A 24,339-nucleotide genomic window follows, 5' to 3' on the forward strand; every position below is an offset into this window, starting at 1 on the left:
ACGTCAGATGCGTCGCTTCACTTACATTCATGAGTTCTCTTGCATGGCATTATGGGATAGCATAGGATCTATTGGATTCTCACTTCAGAATCTAGACGGGAGTCATCCGGGTACTTCTTGCCTACTGTTTTGATGACTATGAATTCTGACATACTAATTGGCTCGCATATGGTTTTTAACGTACTATATAGTATAGTGCAGCGATGCCCAAAGTAGGGCCCGCGGGCCAAAGTTGGCCCACTGTAACCTTTGATTGGCCCTCCATCCCATCTGAGAGGAGAAGTAAGTATGATGGAGAAGGTTGGGGCGAACGCCTTTAACACAGAGATCGCCATTTCTAATTTGATGTAACCTTTTGTTTGTTTTATTGCTGAGCTACAAAAAAGCAAATTTGAATTAAATGTTTCAATTGAATGTTTAAAATGTAAAAACTGTCACTCAATAGATAGAGGACTATGCAGAAGATATTGGTAAGCAAATCAAGGCAAAAACTAGTGTAATTCTGTTATAAATTAGATTTTTTTAGTTTTTATAGTAATCAGTTTATTATTAAATGTAAAAAACTGTATTAGTTCATTTTAAAGCAAGGTTTTCAAGTCTTTTTTAAACAATATTAAATAAATTAGGAAATTACCCGTGGTAACTATATTTACCTTCGGCCCACTAGCCTCAATCAAGTTTGGTTTTTGGTCCTTCATAGGAAAAAGTTTGGGCACCTCTGGTATAGAGGTATGTAATTTTGGTCGCAGCCCATGTTAACCGACAGCAAGAATTCTGAAAGATTAATACTATCAGGTTTAAAATGTAATTTAAGTCACAGTAAATGTTTTTACTTCCAAGCTAAAAATACAATAATGAAAAATAAGGGATCTACAAAAACTATTACAAAAACTATACATACAAATATTAATCAAAACATATTTCATTTGTGAATTATAAAAAAAACTTAGAAAAAGTTACAAACAGTAGAAGATTACATGCTTTGTTGGTGTTATTACAGTTTGGGCAAAACTATTTGTTTAAAAATAAACAGTAATGTATATTTTAATAGGGGGAATATTTATATATTTTTAATAAAAATCTTTTATTTATTTATTAGAAACAAATATTGGAATCAGCAAAAAAATGAATAAATAAATAAAAATAAAATCACACTTACCAATATTTTGGAAATCGGAATCGACCAAGAAAATTGCAATAGGTGTAACTCTAGTTAAAGCATGTCTTATGAAGTGGATCAATGTGTTTTTTATAAACAACTTACATCCAATTTCAAAATTATAAACCCAAATCACTGAATTCCGGTGGTTACCAAATGCACGTTCTTGACAGCTTCATGGCTGACTTATTGTTTATTACAAAATCACAAAGATTTGCTTCATAAGACAAAACTCTCTGGCGGAATATGGGTTAGTTTTCCAATGGATTTATCTGCTGTTGGAAGCTTCAAACAAAAGGGTGACTTCTTATATGTTATATAGCTTGGAAGAGCCAGGACAAAATGTCAAACTACTAACTGTGTTCATCTGAAACAAGAAAGTCATTTACACCAAGGATGGCTTGAAGGTGAGTAAAATATGGGGTTATTTTAATTGTTGATATGAAGAGCAATACAAAAAACAGTCAAATCAGATGCTTTCTTACCAGTCTTAAATATAACAAAAACTCAAACCTCAAAGTTTCATTTTTCCATTGTGTCATTTTGTTATTTATAAATTCAGGGGCTTATAAAATAAAATGCCACCTTCATAAAATCTCTGAATATAACTGAAGACATGACTGAAGGGGGGACTGAATATAACTGAAGGGGGGAAATGTCTGAAATTCAAATTGTTCATTCATTCATTCATTTTTCTTCAGCTTAGTCCCTTTATCCATCAGGGGTCGCCACAGAGGAATGAACCGCCAACTTATCCAGCATATGTTTTACACAGCGGATGCTCTTACAGCTGCAACCCAGTACTGGGAAAAATTTAAATAGTTAATTTGTTTAATTTTTTTGTCTACTTAGATTTCTGAAATACAATCTTTTTGCACTTTCTCTTCAAAGAGCAGCTCTCATTATCCATAAACTGGTGTATTTGTTTCATGAAATGAATGATTTTATTATTAAAGACATTTATTTTAGTCACTTTCAATCTTCTAACATGTCAAACAAGATCAAATGTAGAAATAAAATGTATGTAATGTTAAAATGCTAAAACTGCTGAATTAGGAACTAGAAATTAGGAAGTAAAATAAATTATATATATTTTTTACTCTCATGAATTACATTTAATTGATTTCACTGCCTCAGAATTAACCAATTAAAAGTTACAGTTAATATTTAAATTTTAAAATGAGGTGTAAACAGAGCCAAAATTATTCAAATAACCAACAGAAAATCAAAAAGAGGTCATGAAAAAAAAAGTAACCACACGTTATTGTGACAAACATCGTCGCTGAAAGCCCTCTTTGGTATAATTGAATTTGCAATTTAAAATAATATTTTAATCATACAGATATATTGACCTGCGTTCGAAGGCGATCTCCAGAGAGTCCACGGTGGCCTTCACCACAGCCATATGCACAGCCGAGCGATTTCACAATCTTAATAAGCATGGTAAGAGCCAACCAGTGAGTGCTGAGAGAAGTGTCTCCATCCTGTTGATGATTTGAGAAAAGCAGTTTTTGAATTTGACAATTCATCTTACATACTGATGTAGCAAAAAACAGTTTAACTTGTATGTGGCTTTAGGAAGGTAAAGAGGATCTATTCCAAATGCAGATTAAAGATTTATTTAACAAAGACACTATGTACAGCTGAAGTCAGAATTATTAGCCCCAATTTCTGTTTAACAGAGAAGATTTTTTCAACACATTTCTAAACATAATAGTTTTAATAACTCATTTCTAATAACTGATTTATTTTATCTTTGCCATGATGACAGTAAATAATATTTGACTAGATGTTTTTCAAGATACTTCTACATATCTTAAAGTGACATTTAAAGGCATAACTAGGATAATTAGGTTTACTAGGCGGGTTAGGGTAATTAGGCAAGTTATTGTTTAACGATAGGGCTAACAATTTTGACCTTAAAATGGATTTTAAAAAATTTAAAACTGCTTTTGTTCTGGCCAAAATAAAACAAATAAGACTTTTTCCAGAAGAAAAAATATTATCAAACATATTGTGAAAATTTCCTTGCTCTGTTAAACGTAATATGGGAAATATATAAAAAAAAAAAAAAAGGGGGGGCTAATAATTCTGACTTCAACTGTATATCCAGGCATAGCAATGCCAAATCAAGACAAAGAAAAAACAAGGTAAACGGCACTCAAAACAGATATTGAGGTATACAGTGCTGCTTGAAAATATGTGAACCCCTTGCAGAATAATGTGAATAATTGTAACAAAATAAGAGAGATGACACAAAATGCATGCTATTTATTATGATGCATTAAAGGAACAGTCCACCTGTTTTTTTTTTTAAATGGCTCATTGCAAGTCTTCTAGAGTCAAATAGTTGAATTGAACCATTTTAGAACAGTTGAACTCACTTCTAGGCATGGCTGACATGAAACTTTTCGACACAGTGTCAAGATCCCAAAGCGCAAGTGTTTCAAAACACTGCACTGAAGCATGATCGGAAACACCCAGGTCATGTGACTAAGGTGATTCAAAACATCAGTTATTTATTTTAGAAGCGTTTCGCACCTGGCGAACCTGTGTTTGACTGACAGGGTCAGAAAAAAAACTCTCATGTAGCTTAGTGGACTGTGTGTGTGTGCACAGAGTAACTGAGCTGCAAATGGCCCGAGTTTGAATAACGATTTATTCAAATACTCTAAAATTATGACTTGATGTATTTTAATAATGTTACTTTTTTATGACCAAAACAATACATATTTATTTACAAAGTGTTCATTCAGATATTAGACCAATGTTAACAAAACACGTTACAAGGTCAGATCATATAATATCTATAACATCTACTGTATAGCTGCATCACCCTGGATTTGAACCCATTATTTCCATTAGCTTGCTAGTCTAGAATTCTCACCGCTTCACTAAATCACATGAAGCCTCATTTCTACAACGTGGGATTAAATACCTCAATTTTCGCAAATGTTTTTTGCTGAAGCTGTTCCAGAGCAATACATAAAAAATGAGATGGATTTCAAAACGTTTCGAAGCTTCAACATATTTGCTTCGACTGTTTCAGTGTTTCACGAATCCTCACTTTGCCACCACCACTGCTTTCTTGTTCTGGCAGGGTAACTTTTAGCTTAGCTTAGCATAATTAATTGAATCGTATTAGAGTGTACTACACAGAGTGTATGGGAGCATGGTGCTTATATTTGTGTTTTAAAGGTCGTACAGGTGAGGGTCTAATCAGAGTCTTTGATAAACTGTAACAGGTGTGTGAGTAATGAATGCCAAAAAATGTGGGGAGTGTAGTTCAGTTGGCTAGTGGAGTGTATGAATAGCTGGAGTGCCCTCTGGAGTGGGTCTTGTGGGCCCTCCGTCTGATAATCATGACAGTCCAACAGTAACAATAAATATAGTATATGGAATAATTTACAATGTTTTATAATAATATTCTGGTTTTGACAATTTTACTTTAAAAAGTAACACAATAGTTACTTTTCCTGATTACTTTCATAATCACGTAATTCAGTTTCAAATCTGTGAGAAGTAACTAGTAACTATAAATAATTACTTTTTTAAAGTAACATGTCCAAGACTCCTCGCAACTAAATAACAGAATGGTCCATTATTAATAAAGTTATGTCCCAAAGCTTCCATACTCTTCTGCTATACACTAAAAGTATGTACTTTTACTTTACAAACAAAGAATATACTTTTAGGGCATAATATAAAACATGTAAGGCAGTTTGACTGACAGGTAATCCAGCTAATCTTAATGCGATATTCTGTGCACACATACTGTCCGCTTTTTTATCCAACTAGCGACTAATCAGGTATAGTAGAGTAACATTGTAAATTAACTTGTAAAACTGTGAAAATGAACGGCTTGGAAATACACAAGTTCATATTTTTTTGTATAATTTTTTTTATCAATTATTGTCTTTTTTGGATGTTTGTGTGTGTTTGTGAGTTAAGGAATCAACTTCCATCCCTAAACATGTACTGTGGGCTATAGCTTTAATCTTTATTTTATTGTATAGTATTTTATTTTATTGTATTGTATTTTCATCTATCTTAATTTACTTTATTGTATTAATTAACTTTTTATTTTAATTTATTTTAATTTATTTCATTGTATTTTATTTTATTTTAATTAATTTATTTTATTCTATTTTAATTAATTTATTGTATTTTTCATTTAAATTTAATTTATTTTAATTTATTTTTTGTATTTGTTTTATTGTAATTTATTTAGTAACTTATTTATTTTATTTAATTTTTAAAATTTTAAGTAATTCATTAATTATTGTATTTTATTTTATTTTAATTTAATTTATTTATTGTATTTTATTTGATTAGATTTTAATTTAATTTAATTTAATTAATTTTTTATTCTATGTTAATTAATTTATTTATTTTAATTTATTATTTTTAATTTAAATATGTGTATATATATATATATATATATATATATATATATATATATATATATATATATATATATATATATATATATATATATATATATTACACATATATATTATTTATTTGATATTTATTCATTTATTTGATATGTATTTGACATTTATTTATTTATTTCATATGTATTTATTTTTACTTTGTTTGTTTATTTATTTATTCGGGGAAGGGGGTCAGTTGGGATGCAGCAAAAGAGAACATTGCAAAACACAACACATCAACATAAAAATCATTAATAAATTGCCATCAAGACATGACTCATGATACATACCTTGTTGTCCTTGTTGTTCTTTATATCATCTCTGCTTCCTCCTCGACTCTCTCCTCCTCCTCCACCTCCTCCATCTCCTCCACCACCTCCATTAGGTGCTGCTCCTGTGCCTCCAGCCATCTCCCCCTGAGCTCCACCGACATTCTGACCCACTCCATCCTTCGGACGCTCCACCTCCTTGTCATCACATTTGGAGACCTTCTTCATCACACTGGGAACAACACCCAGCTGCAGGAGGCATTCGATGATGTTCAGCGCCACGTCGCAAATCCGAGAGCTGATGTCATGGGTGAGGATGGAATACAGGGCTCGCAGAACCGCCTTGAAAAAAAAATTATAATAAATCACAGTAACCAGTGAACACCACTGATGATCTGAATGATATAAAAGCAAAATAATCTGCCAATGGGGTGAGCAAAATAAACAAGATTATTTTGCTTACCCCGTTGGCAGATTATTTAGCTTGTTTTAAGGAAAAACTCACTTAATTTTGGCATATAATTTCTTAAAACAAGGCAATATGTTTTGGTTGTCTGGAAAATGCTTCTTGATTTAAGAATTTGGACAAGAAACCAGACAAAAAATCTAAGTAAGAAAATCATTTTTTGCAGTGTAGTACATTTTTTTTTAGTTTTGGGTGAACTATCCCTTTAATGTCTCTCTGTTCTAGGCTTTGCCCCTTACCATGAGATCCAGCATGCCATTCTTCAGAATGAAATTGTTAGTGCCTTCAATGGTGTCTCGGTCCTCCAGGGATGTGTAGTTAATACAAGAGTCTGTCAGACTTCGGGGAAGGTTGGAGCAGGCCAACGGCTCGCATGGCATCTCAGGGATGGGAATTGGGTTACACAGTTTCTTAATGTGCTCTGTGAAGAAATCTGTATAGCCCACATTAAAGGAAGCCACCGTTGTGTTAAACGTAGCCATGGTGATGGTGGAGATCTGAGAACGAACTGAGAAAAGAAAGAAGTGTATGAAAACTCCAAATATATAGCAAAGGACTCACTTCCCTTAAAATATAATTTCAACTTTAGTTGCATCATTTATACACTCATATACTATTTTATTCAAATTTTTTTAAAGATTTATTTTTGGCCTTTATTAAGTGGATAGTACAGTATTTCAGACAGGAAGTGAAGTGGGAGAGAAAGGGGGTGGGGACAGGAAATGTCCTTGAGCCAGGATTCGAACTCAGGACGCCCTGAAGTGCTACTGCACTATATGTCAGCGCACTAACCACTTAGCTATTGCGCCGACCTATTCAATTTTTAAGTATAAACCATGCAAGGAGTGGTTCATAATGAAAATTACAAAAAAAAGACAAACAAACAAACAAACAAACACACACACACACACACACACTGCAAAAAATTTAGATTTTTTTATCTTGTTTCTGGTCCATATATCTAAAAAAATCTTTTAAATCAAGAAGCATTTTCTAGACAAGCAAAAAATATGGGGCGCTAACATTCACCTGGCGCAATAAGGTGCTGTTTGGTGCGATTTGTTGCTATTTTCAGACCAGCGCAACCCTACTTTTCACATTTTGTGCCATGTTGTTTAAATAGCAAATTAATTTGAGCCACTTTGTGGACTCATGGGTGTTCCCGTCTAGAAAGGAGGTGTGTTAAGACGCATTGTTGGCACGTTGCTATTTTGAGGAACTTCAATAGACCGCGCCATTGACCAACTAAACGCTGGTCTAAAGTCCAGCACAGAGTGCGTTAGTTATGCAGGTCCAAACGCTACACATTGCTTAATACACGTAGGACGTACAGCAATACACAATTATCTTTACATACGAAAAAAAATAAAGGATTAAAATGTTTTAGACAACACTTCACTATTATTGTTCATTTATTAGTTTGCTGGAGATTAGAACTGAATTTAGAAATAGTTTTGAAACAAATCTTTGCGCTTAACAAATGAAATTATGACCGTAGGCTAATGGATGTCTTCAGTAGAGTGCGTACAACACCGTTTCCTTATCCACGAAAGAAAAGGAGTAAAGAGTAAAAGTAAACTAAAAGAAGTTAAAGAGACCGAATGGAGGAGGCTCATCCTTTATCCTTGCACTGCAGATGGCCTGTTTAACTGTTTTCTCCCTAGTGAAGTGTTCAGTTTTACCACTTACAAAGTCCGCCATGTAGAGTAAACAGCAAATGCAACATGGCGCGAAGCAACTGACTCTTAAAGGGAATGTGAGATGAGACTCTGTATGGTTTAATGCACCTTGTGCTCAAAACACACCCATAACTCATTAAGAGAATAAGCACAACCCTGTTAAATCATGCACCGGAGCGCAGAGCATATTTTTCTGTCCTTAAAACAGCAAAAGCGGATTTGGACACGCCCTTAATGCTTTTGCAACATGCACTTTAGACTTTGTGCCTAAATAGGTAAAATAGAGCCCATGGTCTTGTTTTAAGTAATGAATAATATGTTATTTTTAAATCTGTGAGTTTTTCCTTAAAACAAGCAAAATAATCTGCCAATAATCTGCCAATGGGGTAAACAAAATAATCAAAACTAAAATATTTTTTTTACTAAGCCCATTGGCAGATTACTTGTTTTAAGGAAAAACTCACTTAATTTTAGCATAATATTTCTGAAAACAAGACAATATTTTTTGCTTTTCTAGAAAATGCTTCTTGATTGAAAAATTTTTAGATATTTGGTCTAGAAACAAGACAAAAAAATCAATCAAAAGTAAGGAAAGAAAAAGTAAATATCTAAGTAAGAAAATATTTTTTTTAAAGAAAAAGTGCATTTTAAATACCAGGATGGTACACTTACTTAACCAAAAAAACTAAGTGCAAAATTTTGGACTCAACTGTTGAAGATTTAATTATCACCTCACAGATAGTTGCGATTAATGTGGAAAAATTGTAAAGAAATGTGCTCGTATTGGATTTCAACATGAAAGAAAACATTCTGAAGAAAGTTGGAAAACTGTAACCGTTGAATGAAGAATTTTTTTTTTTAAGTTCTGGAACCACTTGAATTGGTTACATTTTCATTTTTGGGTGAAGGTCTACTATTACAACTTAACTGTTTGAAATATCATAGTTAACTGGTGATTTGGTGTAAGATCACTTTCATTAACATTGAAAAATAAATGAAAAATAAAAGAAAAAGTAAAAAGTACCTAATAAATAATTGACAAGGGAAGGGAGGGGTCAGTAATTTTATGTTCGGCCATCTGCTGTCAAGACTAAGCACTACTTAATAACATAAAAACGTAAACGTAAAAAATGATGAATTTCAGAGACTTTGCAGAATAGCTCAAATGAGAATGGGAGAATGAGAGTGTCTCTCTATTATTTGCAATCATATGTAAAAACCACAGAAAACATAGGCCCGTAGCCATCCTAGTAAAATAGGTGGAACATTTACATAAAAAGAAGAACTTTTGCAGTTTTTCCATTATTATTTTAATAATTTTGTATTTTATATTAACTACGTGGTTTAAATATAGCATTTTAGTGACATTTTATGCACTAATTGTGCTGGATTAGCTTCAGGTAAAATATGCATGCTTTTTTGATGCACCAAAATATTTAAAACACTGTTGTCAAATTGTTTATTACTATTAAAGTAAATTTTTTTTTACAAATATTTATTTTTTTTAAAAAGTGTTATATAGTATAAAAAGTAAAATTGGTGTTTTTAAATGTAAAATTAAGAAAAAATATTTTATTAGACCACTGTTTCCCAACCCTGTTCCTGGAGGCACACCAACAGTACATATTTTGGATGTCTCCCTTTTCTGACCCATTAACTTCAGGTTTTGGAGTCTCTTCTAATGTTCTGATGAGTTGATTCAGGTGTGTTTGATTAGGGAGAGGTTGAAAATGTGAACTGTTGGTGTGCCTTCAGGAACAGGGTTGGAAAACACTGTATTAGACCATATCAATCTTGATTAAAATAAAAAATTGCACCATAATTTATAAGTTAAATAACAAACTCGCTGGCACATTGTTCTTTCCTCAGAAATCATAATTTGGCCATCTGAATAACAAAAAAAGTCAAACATAGTAACATTAGTAAGCTAATATTAAAATGATTTGCTATTTTATTTCAGCTTCTCTTGTAAAAATATATATTTGAAAATGTATAGATAAAATTATAGATTTAATATGGGCTGCTTTTAGTTCCTGGCACTTTTTTATTGGTCATTTTAGGTTTCAAGAAGGTTTAGAATGTATAAATGGGACTACAAACATTGCAATATAAAGAAAAACTGTCTCTTATTTTTTTTCACGTGTTAGGTAGATCCCATGTTTTCCTGCACAGCTGGATGTTTCTCGCAGTGAGGTGATAAAAATGGTGTGAGTGCCGCTTGCTGTAAAAATGGAGTGACAGCTTCTCTCTGTTTGGTTTTAAAGGGGTCCTTTTATGTTAAACAGTTGTGAGGCAACAGTCTGTGAATATAACCAGCTTCTAATTTTACAAATTTATCAATTTTATTTTTCATAATCACACTTAAAAAAAACAGTCTGCCGAAACATTTAGATCGACATTCTCCCAGAAATCCCTGCCCATTAGTGATGACTTCTCCCTCATTAGCATAGCACTGTTTTTGAATCTGCCACTATGCTGACACATAAAAAAAAGAACGTATTCTCATTTGAATTTAAAGTGACAGTCACCAAAATGACACAATGATCAAAGCCTAAAAGGGGCAGTTTGAAAGAGTTATTAAACATTATTTGTGGGTTATTTTGAGCTGAAATTAACACTCAATACACTCAATGGACATCGGAGACTTATTTTAGATCTTGTAAAAGGGGGCAAATTAGGTCCCCTTTAAAGCTTTCGTTCAAACCACATAAACTCCCTGGCTGTGGCTCTGGGACATTTTCCATGTGAAAACCAATTCAAATTACTTTGTTTAATACTTTTAACAAACACAATTGGTACAAACCTTTTCTTTTAAAAATGTCTGTTAAATCCCATAGAACTCCCTTGTGCTTCCCACTGTTTGTGTTATGATGTTTTTTTTTCACATTTTGTTCACAGATTTAGAACTTATAGTGTGATAGCACCTCTTAATTGCTTACCTCCCTCTTTGATGGTATTTTCACTGTGACTGTTGGAGTGTTCAGGCAAGTTGTGGTGGGAGTGAAAATGTTTTGCTCCAAGACTGTCCACATCTCCGGTAGTATCTGAGCTTCCACGGCGTGTTAACTTCCCTGCAACATACACAATATGACAATAATCTAAAACTAATTTTGTACAAAAGGCAGGCAAATTAGTGAATGTGTCATTTGCGCAGGCAGGGATTAAAACGCAATGTACAAAATTCAGAAAAATAACACAATTTTGGAAAATATTCTAAAATAAATAACCAAAAGTAAATAAAATAAGGGTCCAATAGCCAGGGTGCAAATTACAGGGGGTTGAACTCCCTAATTAATGCTTGACCCCAAAAAGGACATCAAAACCAGATGTGTGGGGGTGAGCTATGAAAAATGGTTTGCACTGAATTGTATCTTAAATAATAATAATAAACTAATATAAATATTAACTTGTCTATATAAAGACTCACAGTGTGTATGTTAATAGATGCTTATGCTTGCACTTGGAAGTTAAATAGTAAGCGTGATCTTTTATGATCATCCATTTATCTGTGCAGTGATGCAAACTTACCACCCTTCTACAAAAATGACCAATTTATTATGAAATTAACTAATTTCATACCAAAAAAGAGTGTCTTAGAGAATCATGTGTCTGTTGAAATATCCTGTCAGTGTTTAATGTTTGTCAGAATCCAATATATACACTGCACCCGAAAGGTATTCATAGTGCTTCACTTTTTCCACATTTTTTTATGTTACAGCCTTTTTCCAAAATTAAAATCTTTTTTTACATTGTCATTATGGAATATTGTGTCTAGAATTTTGAGGAAATAAATTAATTTAATCCATTTTGGAATAAGGCTGTAACTAGGGATGCTCATTTCGGATAATTTTGCCAACCGACAACCGCAGCTCGTTAACCGGTTATTAACGGTTAACTGGTCAGATTAATATTAAATTAGTATTTAATAAAAAAATAATAATAATTCACGTGTCTATTTTGTGACACATTAAATTTAGGTTTATTTAGGTTTATTTTAACATGCGAGCAACCGCATACAGAACAACGGAGCATATTCACGCACCTGCGGGGTTCCAACTGCATAGAAAAAGGAATAAACTTAAAAATAAAAAGAATAAAATAAATAGGCCTGCTTTTTTCACTTAAAAGACAAATTTAGATTACGAAACGAAAACGCAGACTGAACCTTTTAAGAACCGGAATATGCTGCTTGTCTAGCGTTTTTTTTTTTTCTTCCGTCAAATACAAATAGCAGGCTATCTCAAATCGATCACTTGATTTGAGATCGCCCACAGAAAATAGACCTAGGCCTATGCATTTAATTTAAGGATACTCGTTTCGGGTAATTTTCCCAATGATAACTGCTATTTTCCCCAATATTAACTGATTAATAAATTGTCATTTAATGAAAAAAGATTGAAAGAAAAAAAGAATTCACGAGTGTTTGACACATTAAATATTGCATTTTTAAAAACATTTATTTAACGTGTGCTAACAGCAAATTACAGAACATATCAACAACAGAAAGAACCTGGATACAGATTTTTCATGCACCAGCAGCGTTTCCAACAGCATAGAAAACAGAATATAGGGCTAAATAAATTAAACAGAATAAACTAAATGGCCTGCAGTCCTGCACATAATATTTTTCAATTGATTAAATTAAAAGAGTAGGTTAGGCTACTAAACGAAACCATACTGGATTATTTTAAAGAACCTAGCCTAACTATGTTGTTCTTTCCAATCATCGAAAAAAAAAAAAATCCCTCCGTCAAATAAAAAACAGGCCTACCTCAAACAACAAAGTGTCTAATTTTTATTTTAAAAAAAGAACATATCTACGTGCTGTGGGGATAATCTGGAGCGCAACCTGTTGACAGTTAATCCTGCGGCAGAATGGCCAGCGTCGGGAAGCGCCTTTCATTTGCTTTCCACCAGTCAAGAGGATTCATATCCAAAGAGGGCGGATTGTCTCTCAAATAAATGGCCACCTCTGCTTCTGGAAGATCATTGTCTTCTTGTGGAGTGGCATAATCTTCTCCAAGGAGCAACATCATGGCATTGCTCTGGCTGCATTGTGTGCTGTGGGCACCAGCGGACGCCGCTTTCTCATCGCCTCCCGTGGCCGTTTTTAAAGCAGAGCACATGTTTATAAGTTTCGCCTTCGCGGCTTCTTTTTCAGCTTGCGCAAGGTAACGGAGGTGTTTATGGCGTGGATGAGAGAGAGGCAATCAGCGCTGGTTTCGCAATGAACTCCTCTGTGTCAACCTTTAACCAAACAATATCCTTATAAACAATGCATAATAATAATAATAATAATAATAATTTATAATAAATAAAAATAAATAAAAAGTTATCTCTTCAGATCGCCGTGCATCGCATCTTCTCCCTGATAACATGGAGGGCAGCATTTGTTGTCCTTCATCACAGAATGCATGTGGATGTTTGCTTCGCAGGTGATATTGCATTGTACTTGTACTACTGCTGTATTTTAATACCGCGTTGCATATTTTGCAAGTTACTTCGTCTGCCTTTCTGTCAAAATGGTCCCAAACGGTACTTCTTTTTGCTCTCTTCATTTTGCTTCTGTCAAAACACGCGACCTCTGTAATCACGTGCACGTGATTGCACGTGTTAAGGACCGTGAGTTCTTAACAAATATGTGTCGCATATTTATTTATTATTTTAAAATGTATAAGGATATAACAATACTACTAATAATATTAATGTTATTATTAAATGACAATATAATAATGAAAATATTAATAATCATAATAATAATAATTTTAAACCGTTTATACCTGATAACATTAATCGGTCAAAAGTGCACCCTTTCGGTTAACGGTTAAACGGTCAATGTGAGCATCCCTAGCTGTAACATAACAAAATGTGGAAAAAGTGAAGCGCTATGAATATTTTCCGGATGCACTGTATATATGATATACATATCAATGAGGTAAGCATATGTCTCACAAAAACTACTGAAAAAAGCTGACCCTCCAATAGACTGTTTTTAAATGAACTATTGTGGAAATATAAATATATATAATCTTATTTCAAATTAACAATAATCTACATATAACTGAAACGTTACATTCTTTGGTTTTTAATTGAGAGACATGAGGGACATTTACCCTTTGTCTTCCTGACAACTAGCTGAGCCAAAGTGATGCAAATGCTACGGGCAGAATGCTCTGCCTTTGTCTTCGGGTGATACTTTCAGGCCAAAGAAACCCCTTTTGTTGATTAACTTATGTGGTCAGTAGCTGGGCAGGTTTTTAACACCTATATGCCAGTTATCATGCTGACTCCATTACTGAATTTGCATGCTTCGTTTAGCCATCTCCCCTCCTCCTATGAAGACATTATAGACAGGAAATCTTTGTCTCAATTCAGACTTGTGATAAAACTCGCAGACTGCAGATCTCCAATAGGCTCTGCAGACACATGGACATCTCGAAGATGCTGTATGACTGCAGATTAACCAACACGTCTCAATAAAAGAATTCTGCTTGTTTCAATACCTCTGGACTGGGTTCTCTCTCATTCACTCATTTATTTTTTTACAACACTATATCGATTTTTTAAAATAAACTATTCAAATGTGTTATTCTTTATTCAGGGTTTCTGCAGGTTTCACCAAGTAAAATTTAAGACTTTTCAAGACATTTTAAGACCATTATAAATGAAATTTTAGACTTATCCAAGGCTAAATGCGAATAGAATAGAACAAAACATAGCTGTCAATTACTTCAGTCTAAAATAATAATAATAATTATTTAAAAATAAAAAATATAGGTCAGGCCAGTATCCTCAGCAGTAAATAAATGGAGAACTTTTAAGCAAATGTTAGTGTAAGGAAACTATTTAAATGCTATTTTGAAATAAAAAGTTTTAAGTTTTATTGAGATGGTGATTGTATGGGTGTTAATGGCCAGACTGGGTAGCTATACATGAACATGATTTCATTAGATTTAAGACTTTTTAAGACCTAAAATTTAGCTTTTGAGATTTAAGACATTTTAAGACTTTAAGACACAGCGGACAACCTGTTATTAAACAAATTGATAAAACATGCTTTGATTATGATGGAAAAAACACATATATACCCATGAATGTGGAAGGCCAGCCTCCACGGTCCAGTGTGCGGCGATCATCTCCCAGCCCAGAGAAACTACCGAAAGAGAAGGTGCTACGTGTGGGAGAGACGTCCAGGTGGTCCTCATGCATCAGGAAAGGAACACCCATTCTTCTCTGACGTTTCTTCCCAGTGTGGTGGAATGGGATAGAACCTTTTCTCTCCCGATCTTCTCTACGGTTTTTAAACTAAAAGAAAAGGAAAATGGTCAGCTTTCGAGTTGTAGATGCATGAATAATGATGCATATTTGAAATATTATACAAACCTTTTTGAATATGTTCATGCCCATCTCAGTTGAGAGGTCAGGGACTGCTTGTCTTCTGAGGTTGGTAACTGACACCTTGGAGAAGGTCTCAGAACTTAAAGACCTGCTTTCCTCATTACATTTCAAAGTCATATCCTTGAGGGAAAAAAGGAATAAAAAAGCATGAGAAAATGCAGCTTTTTTTGACCAGTTCCAATGAATGAAATGCAACCAGCAACATTGTATGTATGTGTGTGTGTGTCTCTATCTATCTATCTATCTATCTATCTATCTATCTATCTATCTATCTATCTATCTATCTATCTATCTATCTATCTATCTATCTATCTATCTATCTATCTATCTATCTATCTATCTATCTATCTATCTATCTATCTATCTATCTATCTATCTATCTATCTATTTGTTAACTGTAATTACTTATGGGTAAATTTTTATTTTAATCCATCCATCCATCCATCCATCCATCCATCCATCCATCCATCCATCCATCCATCCATCCATCCATTAACTATAATTACTTCTGGTAAATTTTTATTTTAATCTTAATACATTTTATTTATTTAATTATTTAAATTTATTTTCTATTTATTTTTTGCTTTAAATCTGATGTTTTATATTTTATATTTATCTAAATTACTTAAATTGTCTGTAATTTTAATCATTAAATTATTTATAAATTACTGTTCCCTTGTTTTTAATTTCTGAAAAAAAACATTTATGCTTTTTGATCTCAATACTTAAATCAGCCAGTAATGTTAGATTAATACACACATGCCTCTGCCCACATTCTAAAACTGCAGTGTGAAAACAGTTTCACAGCCAGCAGTCTGACATGTTAATATCCAAGGACTGTTATTGAGCTGGATTACCTGTGTTTTGTGAGTATTGACCAAAGAAGGGGTAGCAGCCACCATGGAGCTGCTGCGGGGCCGTGGTAATGGGGTTATGAGGGGCTCCGGGGGGCGTTCAGGCTTCTCCTGCAGTATTTGACGCAGCCGCTGCAGGTAGTATATGAGGGCCCAGTGCACACCTTCTTCTGTCCAGTGAGGCTGCATCAAACAGCGCAGCACTGCTACATCAAAATAGGTGGCATACCTTGCCCGCTGTGATACAGAGAGACCTCCTGGGACCGAGAACCTTTGAGTGAAAGAAAGAGAGAGAGAGAATGAGAATGATGGTCGGGAAGAACGGATGTTCAGACAGAGGTTGCTGAGAGTCGTTGCTTGGCAACTGCACTGAGAACACATGCACAGGCTAACACTATGACAGATGGGAGTCTGACTGGAACTAGGCACTGTTTACCTAGACTACACAGGAGGAGTTTAAAAAGAAAAACATCTTTAAAAAGCATCCTAATTTTAAAGGATTATGATAGACACTTTAAACAAAACTAGTCAATTTGTTCATTTAAAAAATACAACAACTTACATATGAGTATCACATATCCATCACAAGATTTTCACGTGACACTGGTAACACTTTAAAATAATGGTCCATTAGTTAATGTTACTAAATGTATTAAATAACATTATTTCATTCATTAAGTATGAATAATCTTGTAAAACATTTGTTAATCATAGTTTAACATTAACTTATGCACTATTAAAATTCAAAGTTGTGCTTAACATTAGTTAATGCACAGTGAGTTAACATGAACTAACATGATTTAACTTAAATAACATTAACTAACGTTAACAAAGATAAATAAATACCATAATAAATGTATTACTTATTGTTTGTTCGTGCATGTTATTAAATACATTAACTAACATTAACTAAATGAACCATTATTTTCAAGTATCATGTACCAAAACAGCACCTTCCATGTAATCCAATTTTGAAAAATATTCCATTATACAGAACAATATACCTCTCAAAGCAGTAGTACTAGTAGTAATAACAATAATTTTATTTTAAGGTATAATTACACAATTGTTGTTCAATCCTTTTATCTATATAGGTATAAAACAGAACAGAAGAAAAAGTCAATTGTAAACTAAATAAGCTTTATGATTCGGTGAATTAGATTCTCTTTTTGATACTCCAGTTAAAATGTGTCCGGTAATGAGTCCAGTAAAAATAAAATAAAATGGATAAAACAAAAAAAATCAGATTGGATTGTTTTTTAAATCTGATTTCATTTTGTGTAAAGAGTTTTTAGGGCTGCAAGATGGTGCTAAAGTCGTGCATGGAACTGTTTAAGGGGAAAAAAAGAATTAAAATGATAAATAATTAACAATTTAATTAAGATGAACAAATGAACATACATCTGTAATAATGAAATGAAACTATAAATATATAAAAGAATATTCAAGTATTTTAGCCATGCAACTTTGTTCATTAGAACCACATTTATTTTAAACTAAGTAATACAGACAAAAATATAATTAATTAATAAATCATTAAAACAAACAAATGTTTATAAATTAATTAATACAGTAATATAACACATACGGTAAAACATATGCAACTTAATAAAAATAAGTATTTGGCAAAGTCACTTGCGTTAGATTTTTTGCTAATTGTATACTTTTGTTCGTTTGATCAAATGACCCTTATTTACCTTATTCTTCACGTATGAGCGGGCACTGATATTTGAATCTTTTTGGCTTGAGACTTCATTTCTAGACATTCATTTTTAGACATTAAAAACAGGCAGCATTGAAGAATAAGGTCAATACAAAAGAACAATTCATACATATATATACATATATATATATATATATATATATATATATATATATATATATATATATATATATATATATATATATATATATATATATATATACAGTCGAAAAAACAAATTAGCTTAAAGGGACTAATAATTTTGACCTTAAAATAGTTCATGAAAAATTTAAAACTGCTTTTATTCTAGCCGAAATAAAACAAATAAGATTTTCTCCAGAAGAAAAATTATTATCAGACATACTGTGAAAATTTCCTTGATCTGTTTAACATCATTTGGGAAATATTTAAAAAAGAAAAAAATTCAAAGGGGGGTTAATAATTCTGACTTCAACTGCATATATATTCATTCATTCATTTTCTTTTCAGCTTAGTCCCTTTATTAATCTGTGTCGCCACAGCGGAATAAACCTCCAATTTATCCAGCATTTTCTTTACGCAGTGGATGCCCTTCCAGCTGCAACCCATCTCTGGGAAACATCCATACACACTCATACACTACGCACAATTTTAGCCTACCCATGTCACCTGTCCCGCATGTCTGTGGACTGTGGGGGAAAACGGAGCACCCAGAGGAAACCCACGTGAACGCAGGGAGAACATGCAAACTCCACACAGAAACACCAAATGACCCAGCCGAGGCTCGAACTTCTTGCTGTGAGGTGACAGCACTACCTACTGTGTCGCCCACAGTATCTGACAAAAGTTTTGTTTTCGATCACAGTTGTAAGAACAACAAACAATTTGACTTCTAGTTGATCATTTGGAAATGTGTCTGAATGTAGATTTTTCTGATGAATCATCTGTTGATCTTCATCTCAATCATCACAAATACTGCAGAAGAGCTATTGGAACTCGAATGGACCCAAGATTCTCATAGAAATCAGTCAAGTTTGGTGAAGGAAAAATCATGGTTTGGTGGTTATATACAGTATGGAGGCATGCGAGAGATCAGCAGAGTGGATGGCAACAGCCTGAGGTATCAAGACATTTGATCTGCCCATTACATTATAAACCACAGGAGAGGGAAAATTCTTCAGGATGGCGCTCCTTTTTATACTTCAGCATCCACATCAAAGTTCCTGAAAGCAAAGAAGGTCAAGGTGCTCCAGGATTGACCAGCTGAAAAATTGAAGGAGGAGGCATTGAAGATGAATTCAAAGAATCTTGATGAACTCTGGGAGTCCTACAAGATGGCTTTCTTTGCCATTTCAGATGAGTTTATTAATAAGATATTTAAGTCATTGCAGAGATGTATGGATGCAGTTCTTCAAGCTCATGGGAGCCATACACAATATTAATTATTTTTCCACTGCACCAGAACTTTATATTCTACACTGTACATTATTTCTGTTAAGTGACAAGACTTTTGTCTAAGCAAAGTCAGACCTTACTGTCCTAATTAAATCATTTGAAAGCAAGGCATGATCATATTCTATTTTGGTAAAATACGCGTAATCAAGAGGCCTTTGCCTTTTATATAAGCAACTTCTGATACCAAATGATCAACTAGAAGTCAAGTTATAGTTTTTTGTTCCTAAAACTTGGATAGGCGACAAGACTTTTGTCAGGTAGTGTATATATTAAAAAGAGGTAATGGAAAGCACTCACACCAGAATGATAATACTTATTTATGTTGTGTCATATTTTCCGTTAGGTATTCTGAACTAACAATGAACACCACTTTCACAAAATGCATTATTGCTGGATAGACAAAAAAGATTTTCTATTTCTTATAAGTAATTCAAGCTTATTTATATGAATGTTTCAACATAGCAGGACTTGTATGTTCCTAGAGGTAAAAGACTCACTTCCTCGGTTGTGAAAATCCTTTCTCAAAAGCCTGCTGTGAAGAGCCTCCCTTCTCCAGTGAGTTGCCACGGCGACAGCTCTGTCCTGTCATCGAGGGGGAGGAGGAGGAGTCAGACAGAGCTGATTCACACACCACCTGAAAAACTCAGACACAAGAGCCAATCACATGACTGAGAACAACAATGATCCTAATGCACTGCGAGGGGAAATTAATATACGCCAGCACTCAAAGAGCCACAAGAGGCTGAATACTCACTGAAGGGCACAGGTTACTGCTATCATGGGGACTGCACTGGTTATTCACCGGAGAATTCCTCTTTGCTGTATAGAACGTGAAGAAGAGACAGCAGATGTGTGAAATGTTGACAGTTTACAACGATGAGCTGTGCAATTGGGTTAAATACTGGTTAAAATGGATTAAAATGTACAATTATTAATTTTGGAGAAAGACGAAGTGTAAAAAATGACCTGTAACAATGTTGCGCATGGGTTTGATGAGGGCAGAAAAAGCCGGAACATCAGGTTGCCGGTGCTCCCACATTGGTTGCCAAATAACCAGTCCACCAGCAAGTCGAAAAGTGAGGTCTGACTCCTGACAAATGCAAAATGATCAACAACTTTTTTTAGCTGTTTAAGTAAGTAAATTTAAAACAATTTAATTTTAAAAGCATTACAAAAATTAGGTAACACTTTAGTTTAGGTCACAATTCATGCTATTAACTACTGGCTTATTACCTGCCTATTATTAAGATATTAACTGTTAAATAGTAGTTCTAAAGTATGATCCTATTCTGCATCCCTAAACCAACCTAAAACCTAAACCCAACTTCTACTTTACTAACTATTAATAAACAGCTAATTAGTAGTTTATTAAGCTAGTAGTGTTAGTTAATGGTTGGCTAATAGTGTGAATTTTGACTAAAACTAAAGTGTTAACAAAAATAACATATATAGTAGGCTTTTAATTGTAACCCTGAAGAAATTGGCAATTTTTTATGCCAAAAATCATTAGCATTTTAAGTAAAGAGCATCTTCCAAGAATACATTTTGTAAATGGCCTTCCATAATTATATCAAAACTAAATTTTTGGTTAGAAACATTAGATGAATTAAAACACGTACTTAATTTGAACAACGTTAAAATAGATTTTCTCAGTTTCTAGATTTTTTTGAACCTACATTCCAGATTTTCAAATAGTTCTTGCCCAGCCAAATATTGTCCTATCCGAATAAACGATTTATAAATAGACAGCTTATTTACTCAGTTACAGATAATGTATAAATCTGAATTTCTAAAAAAATTATGATTAAGGGTCACATTTGTTAGAAATATTTTTTTATTAAAATTAAAATATGCAATTAAATAATCATAATAATATAATCAAATAACTTTTTGAAAAATAATAATAAAAGGGAAGAAAGAAAGAACTGACGATGGACTGTTGAATTATTAAAAAATGATTCAAAGAACCATAATTATTTTGTTTATAATATGGTTACCAAGACATTGATCAGATGTTTTATTTCAAGATTTTAGTCAGATTTGGACATTGAACCATCTTTTGCGTTCTGCTAATTTCTTATGCATTGCACCTCAAGCCTTCATAGTGATTCTAAAATGTAATTTTCAGTGTTGGGAGAAACAATAAAAATAAAAAGTTGTGTAATCAGATTACTTTTTCAAGTAATTAGTTAGGTAACTCACTACTTTAGAGTTCGTCTGGTTTTTTTTTTTTACAAGAAATTATCAGAGTTTCTTTTCTGAGTGATAGGCAGGCTGAGGTGGGAGGTGTGTGTGTTTGTGGGGGGTGGGGGAGTGGGTTAGGGCAATTAAGCATCAAGCTTTAAATATTAAACAATCTTGATCTTGCTTGATCCCCCCGAAGGACATCAAAACAAGATGTATGGGGGTCAGAAAATCTTTAAATCTTTAAAATCATCTTTAAAATAATTATAATAAAAAAATTATATATATATATATATATATATATATATATATATATATATATATATATATATATATATATATATATATATATATATATAATATATATTTTTTTTTTTTATATATATAAATTATAATATATATACTGCATGGGTAAAGTCAAATTTGAGTGTGTATTTTAATAGATGCCTACATTCTACACAACATGTCACAACTGATATTTAACTACGACTCTGGATTTCCTGTATACATCTGTTTGCCCCTGTGTTGACCGTTGCCTGCCTGACCATTCTCAATAAACCTGCATTTGGATCTGCACCTCCCTTGTCAGCGTCCCACTTCACATTATACATGCATATGCAATTCACAAACTACTGAAAAAATGCCAATTTACCAACAATTGCTGCTGACTTTCAATGACCTTTGATGCAGTTCAACCACACCAAAATGACTTTAGATCATTTTAAAATGTCTATGTAATAATAAAGTGTTGAACTTTCTTCTTATGTTATTCATGTAATCCTGAAAAGCAACATTTTAAATGCTAGTAACAGAACCAATGATTTGTAGAATTAAGTTCTTATAGAGTGTGTGTATGTATATATGTGTGTGTGTGTGTGTGTGTGTGTGTGTGTGTGTGCGTGTGTGTGTGTGTGTGTGTGTGTGTCTGTACAATATGTGTCTGGCTGTTTGTATAGAAGAGAGAGCTGGAGCAAGAGATTTTCACTAATTATAAAGTATAATTTGAAACATTAGCTGTGCATTTCCCTGAAAACAATTGAGAATTAGAATAGTTTACAACAATAATGTAGAACAGATCATAGAACAACCCAGGCATTAAGATAAATGCACTTAAACAGTGAACACAAAATCTTCAGTGGCAATGCAGCACTGGCTAAAAAGGGTAACAAGGTTTTCAATATTGCTGAGCATATAAAATATAAAAAGTAAAAGTTCCAACCTTAATCCGGTTAATGAGGGGAGCAAAGAGAAAGACAAAGAGCTCCACGGTGGCCATGTTCTTGTGGTAGAGTTTGGCTCGGGCGTACTCAGTCTCTTCAGGCGTGCTGCCGTTGTGGTCTGTGAGACCCTGATTCCCGATGGGCTGAAGATAGGCACTGCCGCTACCACTGCTGCCCCCAGACCAACCGTGAACCAGACCAGGCTCTTGATGGCATTCTTGAGCTGCCTCAAGAAGCATCCAATGCAGTGTGTGAAGCAGCTTCGTTTCAGCTACCCCGAGCTTATCCTGGTGCCCTGGGGAAAAGAGATCATGGACATGCTAATATAATGAACCAAAAAAATCAATTTAAACACAAAAACATAGAACATAAGAAGACAAAGTGGTAGTTCACCCAAAAAATTTAACTCTGTTTTTATTTTCTCAGCTTTTACATGTTTCAAACCTTTTTGAGGTTGTTTCTTCTGTTAAACTCAAAAGAAGATATTTAGAAAAATGTTGGTAACCCTTGACTTTCATAGTATCTGTTTTTCTTATGGAAGTCAATAGTTACAGGATTCCAACATACTACACAACATATTCTTTTGTGTTCAACAGATGAAAGAAAGCCATAAATGTTTGAAACCACTTGAGGTTGAGTGAAAGGCAATGACTTTTTCATTTTTTGGGGTAGAATAACACTTTAGGGACTCGTACCCAGTTTGTTGCGGTTGGAGAGAAGAATGGAAGTGCAGTGGAGAACGTGAGGCAGAGCAGCCTGGACCAGTTCCCAACGAGAGATGCTCTGGATGGCTTCAGTGAGGGCTGGAGAAAGACCGTGGAGTTTATTCTCCACCAGCACCCGCTCAAATGACTGGGCAGGACAAAAACGTGAGACATAATCCTCATGAGCACTTATTGATTACTTGTTTTTGTTATAGAAATAGAATAGTAATACTATACCACTACTACTAATAAATTAATAAACAAATTTATATTTATACAATATTTATATATACATTTGTATAAAACTATTTGGAGATGTGTTTATATTTTCAACAGGGAAAATCTTGTGGTGTCAATAGAAAATGAATTCCAGGACTTCTAGGCACGGGCGGACTTAGTGATTTGGGGGCCCTAAGCAATTCTAGGTATGGGGCCCCATTGAAACTCAAAACATTTTTCTTTCTCTATAGATATTTTTTTCCCTCTGTACATTAGTTTATTATTAGTATTTTTATTTTTGTAAATAAACAACAAGTTAAAAATATGTTTAAAGTGGAACCTTTATCTTCTTAATATAAAATGAAATACATTAAATTGTACCCATCGCCACTGAACATATTGGACCAGTTACCAAAAGTGCAACAGCAAAAACACACAGCACTGTCATTTTTAACACTGTATAGTAGCCACGATCGGCTAATCTTTTCACTGTTATTTGAATAATTGCTGTTTGTGAATCTATGTCCATTACTCTTCACAGGGAAATTTTCTTTTGTTTGAACAGGCCCTTTCTTAACAAGCTAATAAACGTTTCACTATTCATGGGGGCCACCG

General features: G+C 33.5%; 1 protein-coding gene across 1 annotated transcript in view; it reads right to left on the minus strand.

The window, feature by feature from the left end:
* Nucleotides 1–24,339, minus strand: part of LOC130230614 (protein unc-80 homolog) — a 116,043-nt gene that overhangs the window by 89,835 nt on the left and 1,869 nt on the right. The window contains exons 3-14 of the mRNA XM_056459727.1: nucleotides 23,497–23,653; nucleotides 22,801–23,096; nucleotides 20,364–20,487; nucleotides 20,152–20,216; nucleotides 19,895–20,031; nucleotides 16,265–16,532; nucleotides 15,393–15,527; nucleotides 15,098–15,314; nucleotides 10,949–11,080; nucleotides 6,570–6,838; nucleotides 5,886–6,206; nucleotides 2,512–2,643 (exon numbers count right to left, since the gene is read on the minus strand). Of these exons, the coding sequence (XP_056315702.1) occupies nucleotides 2,512–2,643; nucleotides 5,886–6,206; nucleotides 6,570–6,838; nucleotides 10,949–11,080; nucleotides 15,098–15,314; nucleotides 15,393–15,527; nucleotides 16,265–16,532; nucleotides 19,895–20,031; nucleotides 20,152–20,216; nucleotides 20,364–20,487; nucleotides 22,801–23,096; nucleotides 23,497–23,653 (2,253 nt within the window). The remainder of the gene's footprint in view (nucleotides 1–2,511; nucleotides 2,644–5,885; nucleotides 6,207–6,569; nucleotides 6,839–10,948; nucleotides 11,081–15,097; nucleotides 15,315–15,392; nucleotides 15,528–16,264; nucleotides 16,533–19,894; nucleotides 20,032–20,151; nucleotides 20,217–20,363; nucleotides 20,488–22,800; nucleotides 23,097–23,496; nucleotides 23,654–24,339) is intronic.

This window comes from Danio aesculapii, chromosome 6, assembly GCF_903798145.1.
Source record: "Danio aesculapii chromosome 6, fDanAes4.1, whole genome shotgun sequence".
Classification (NCBI taxonomy): Eukaryota; Metazoa; Chordata; class Actinopteri; order Cypriniformes; family Danionidae; genus Danio; species Danio aesculapii.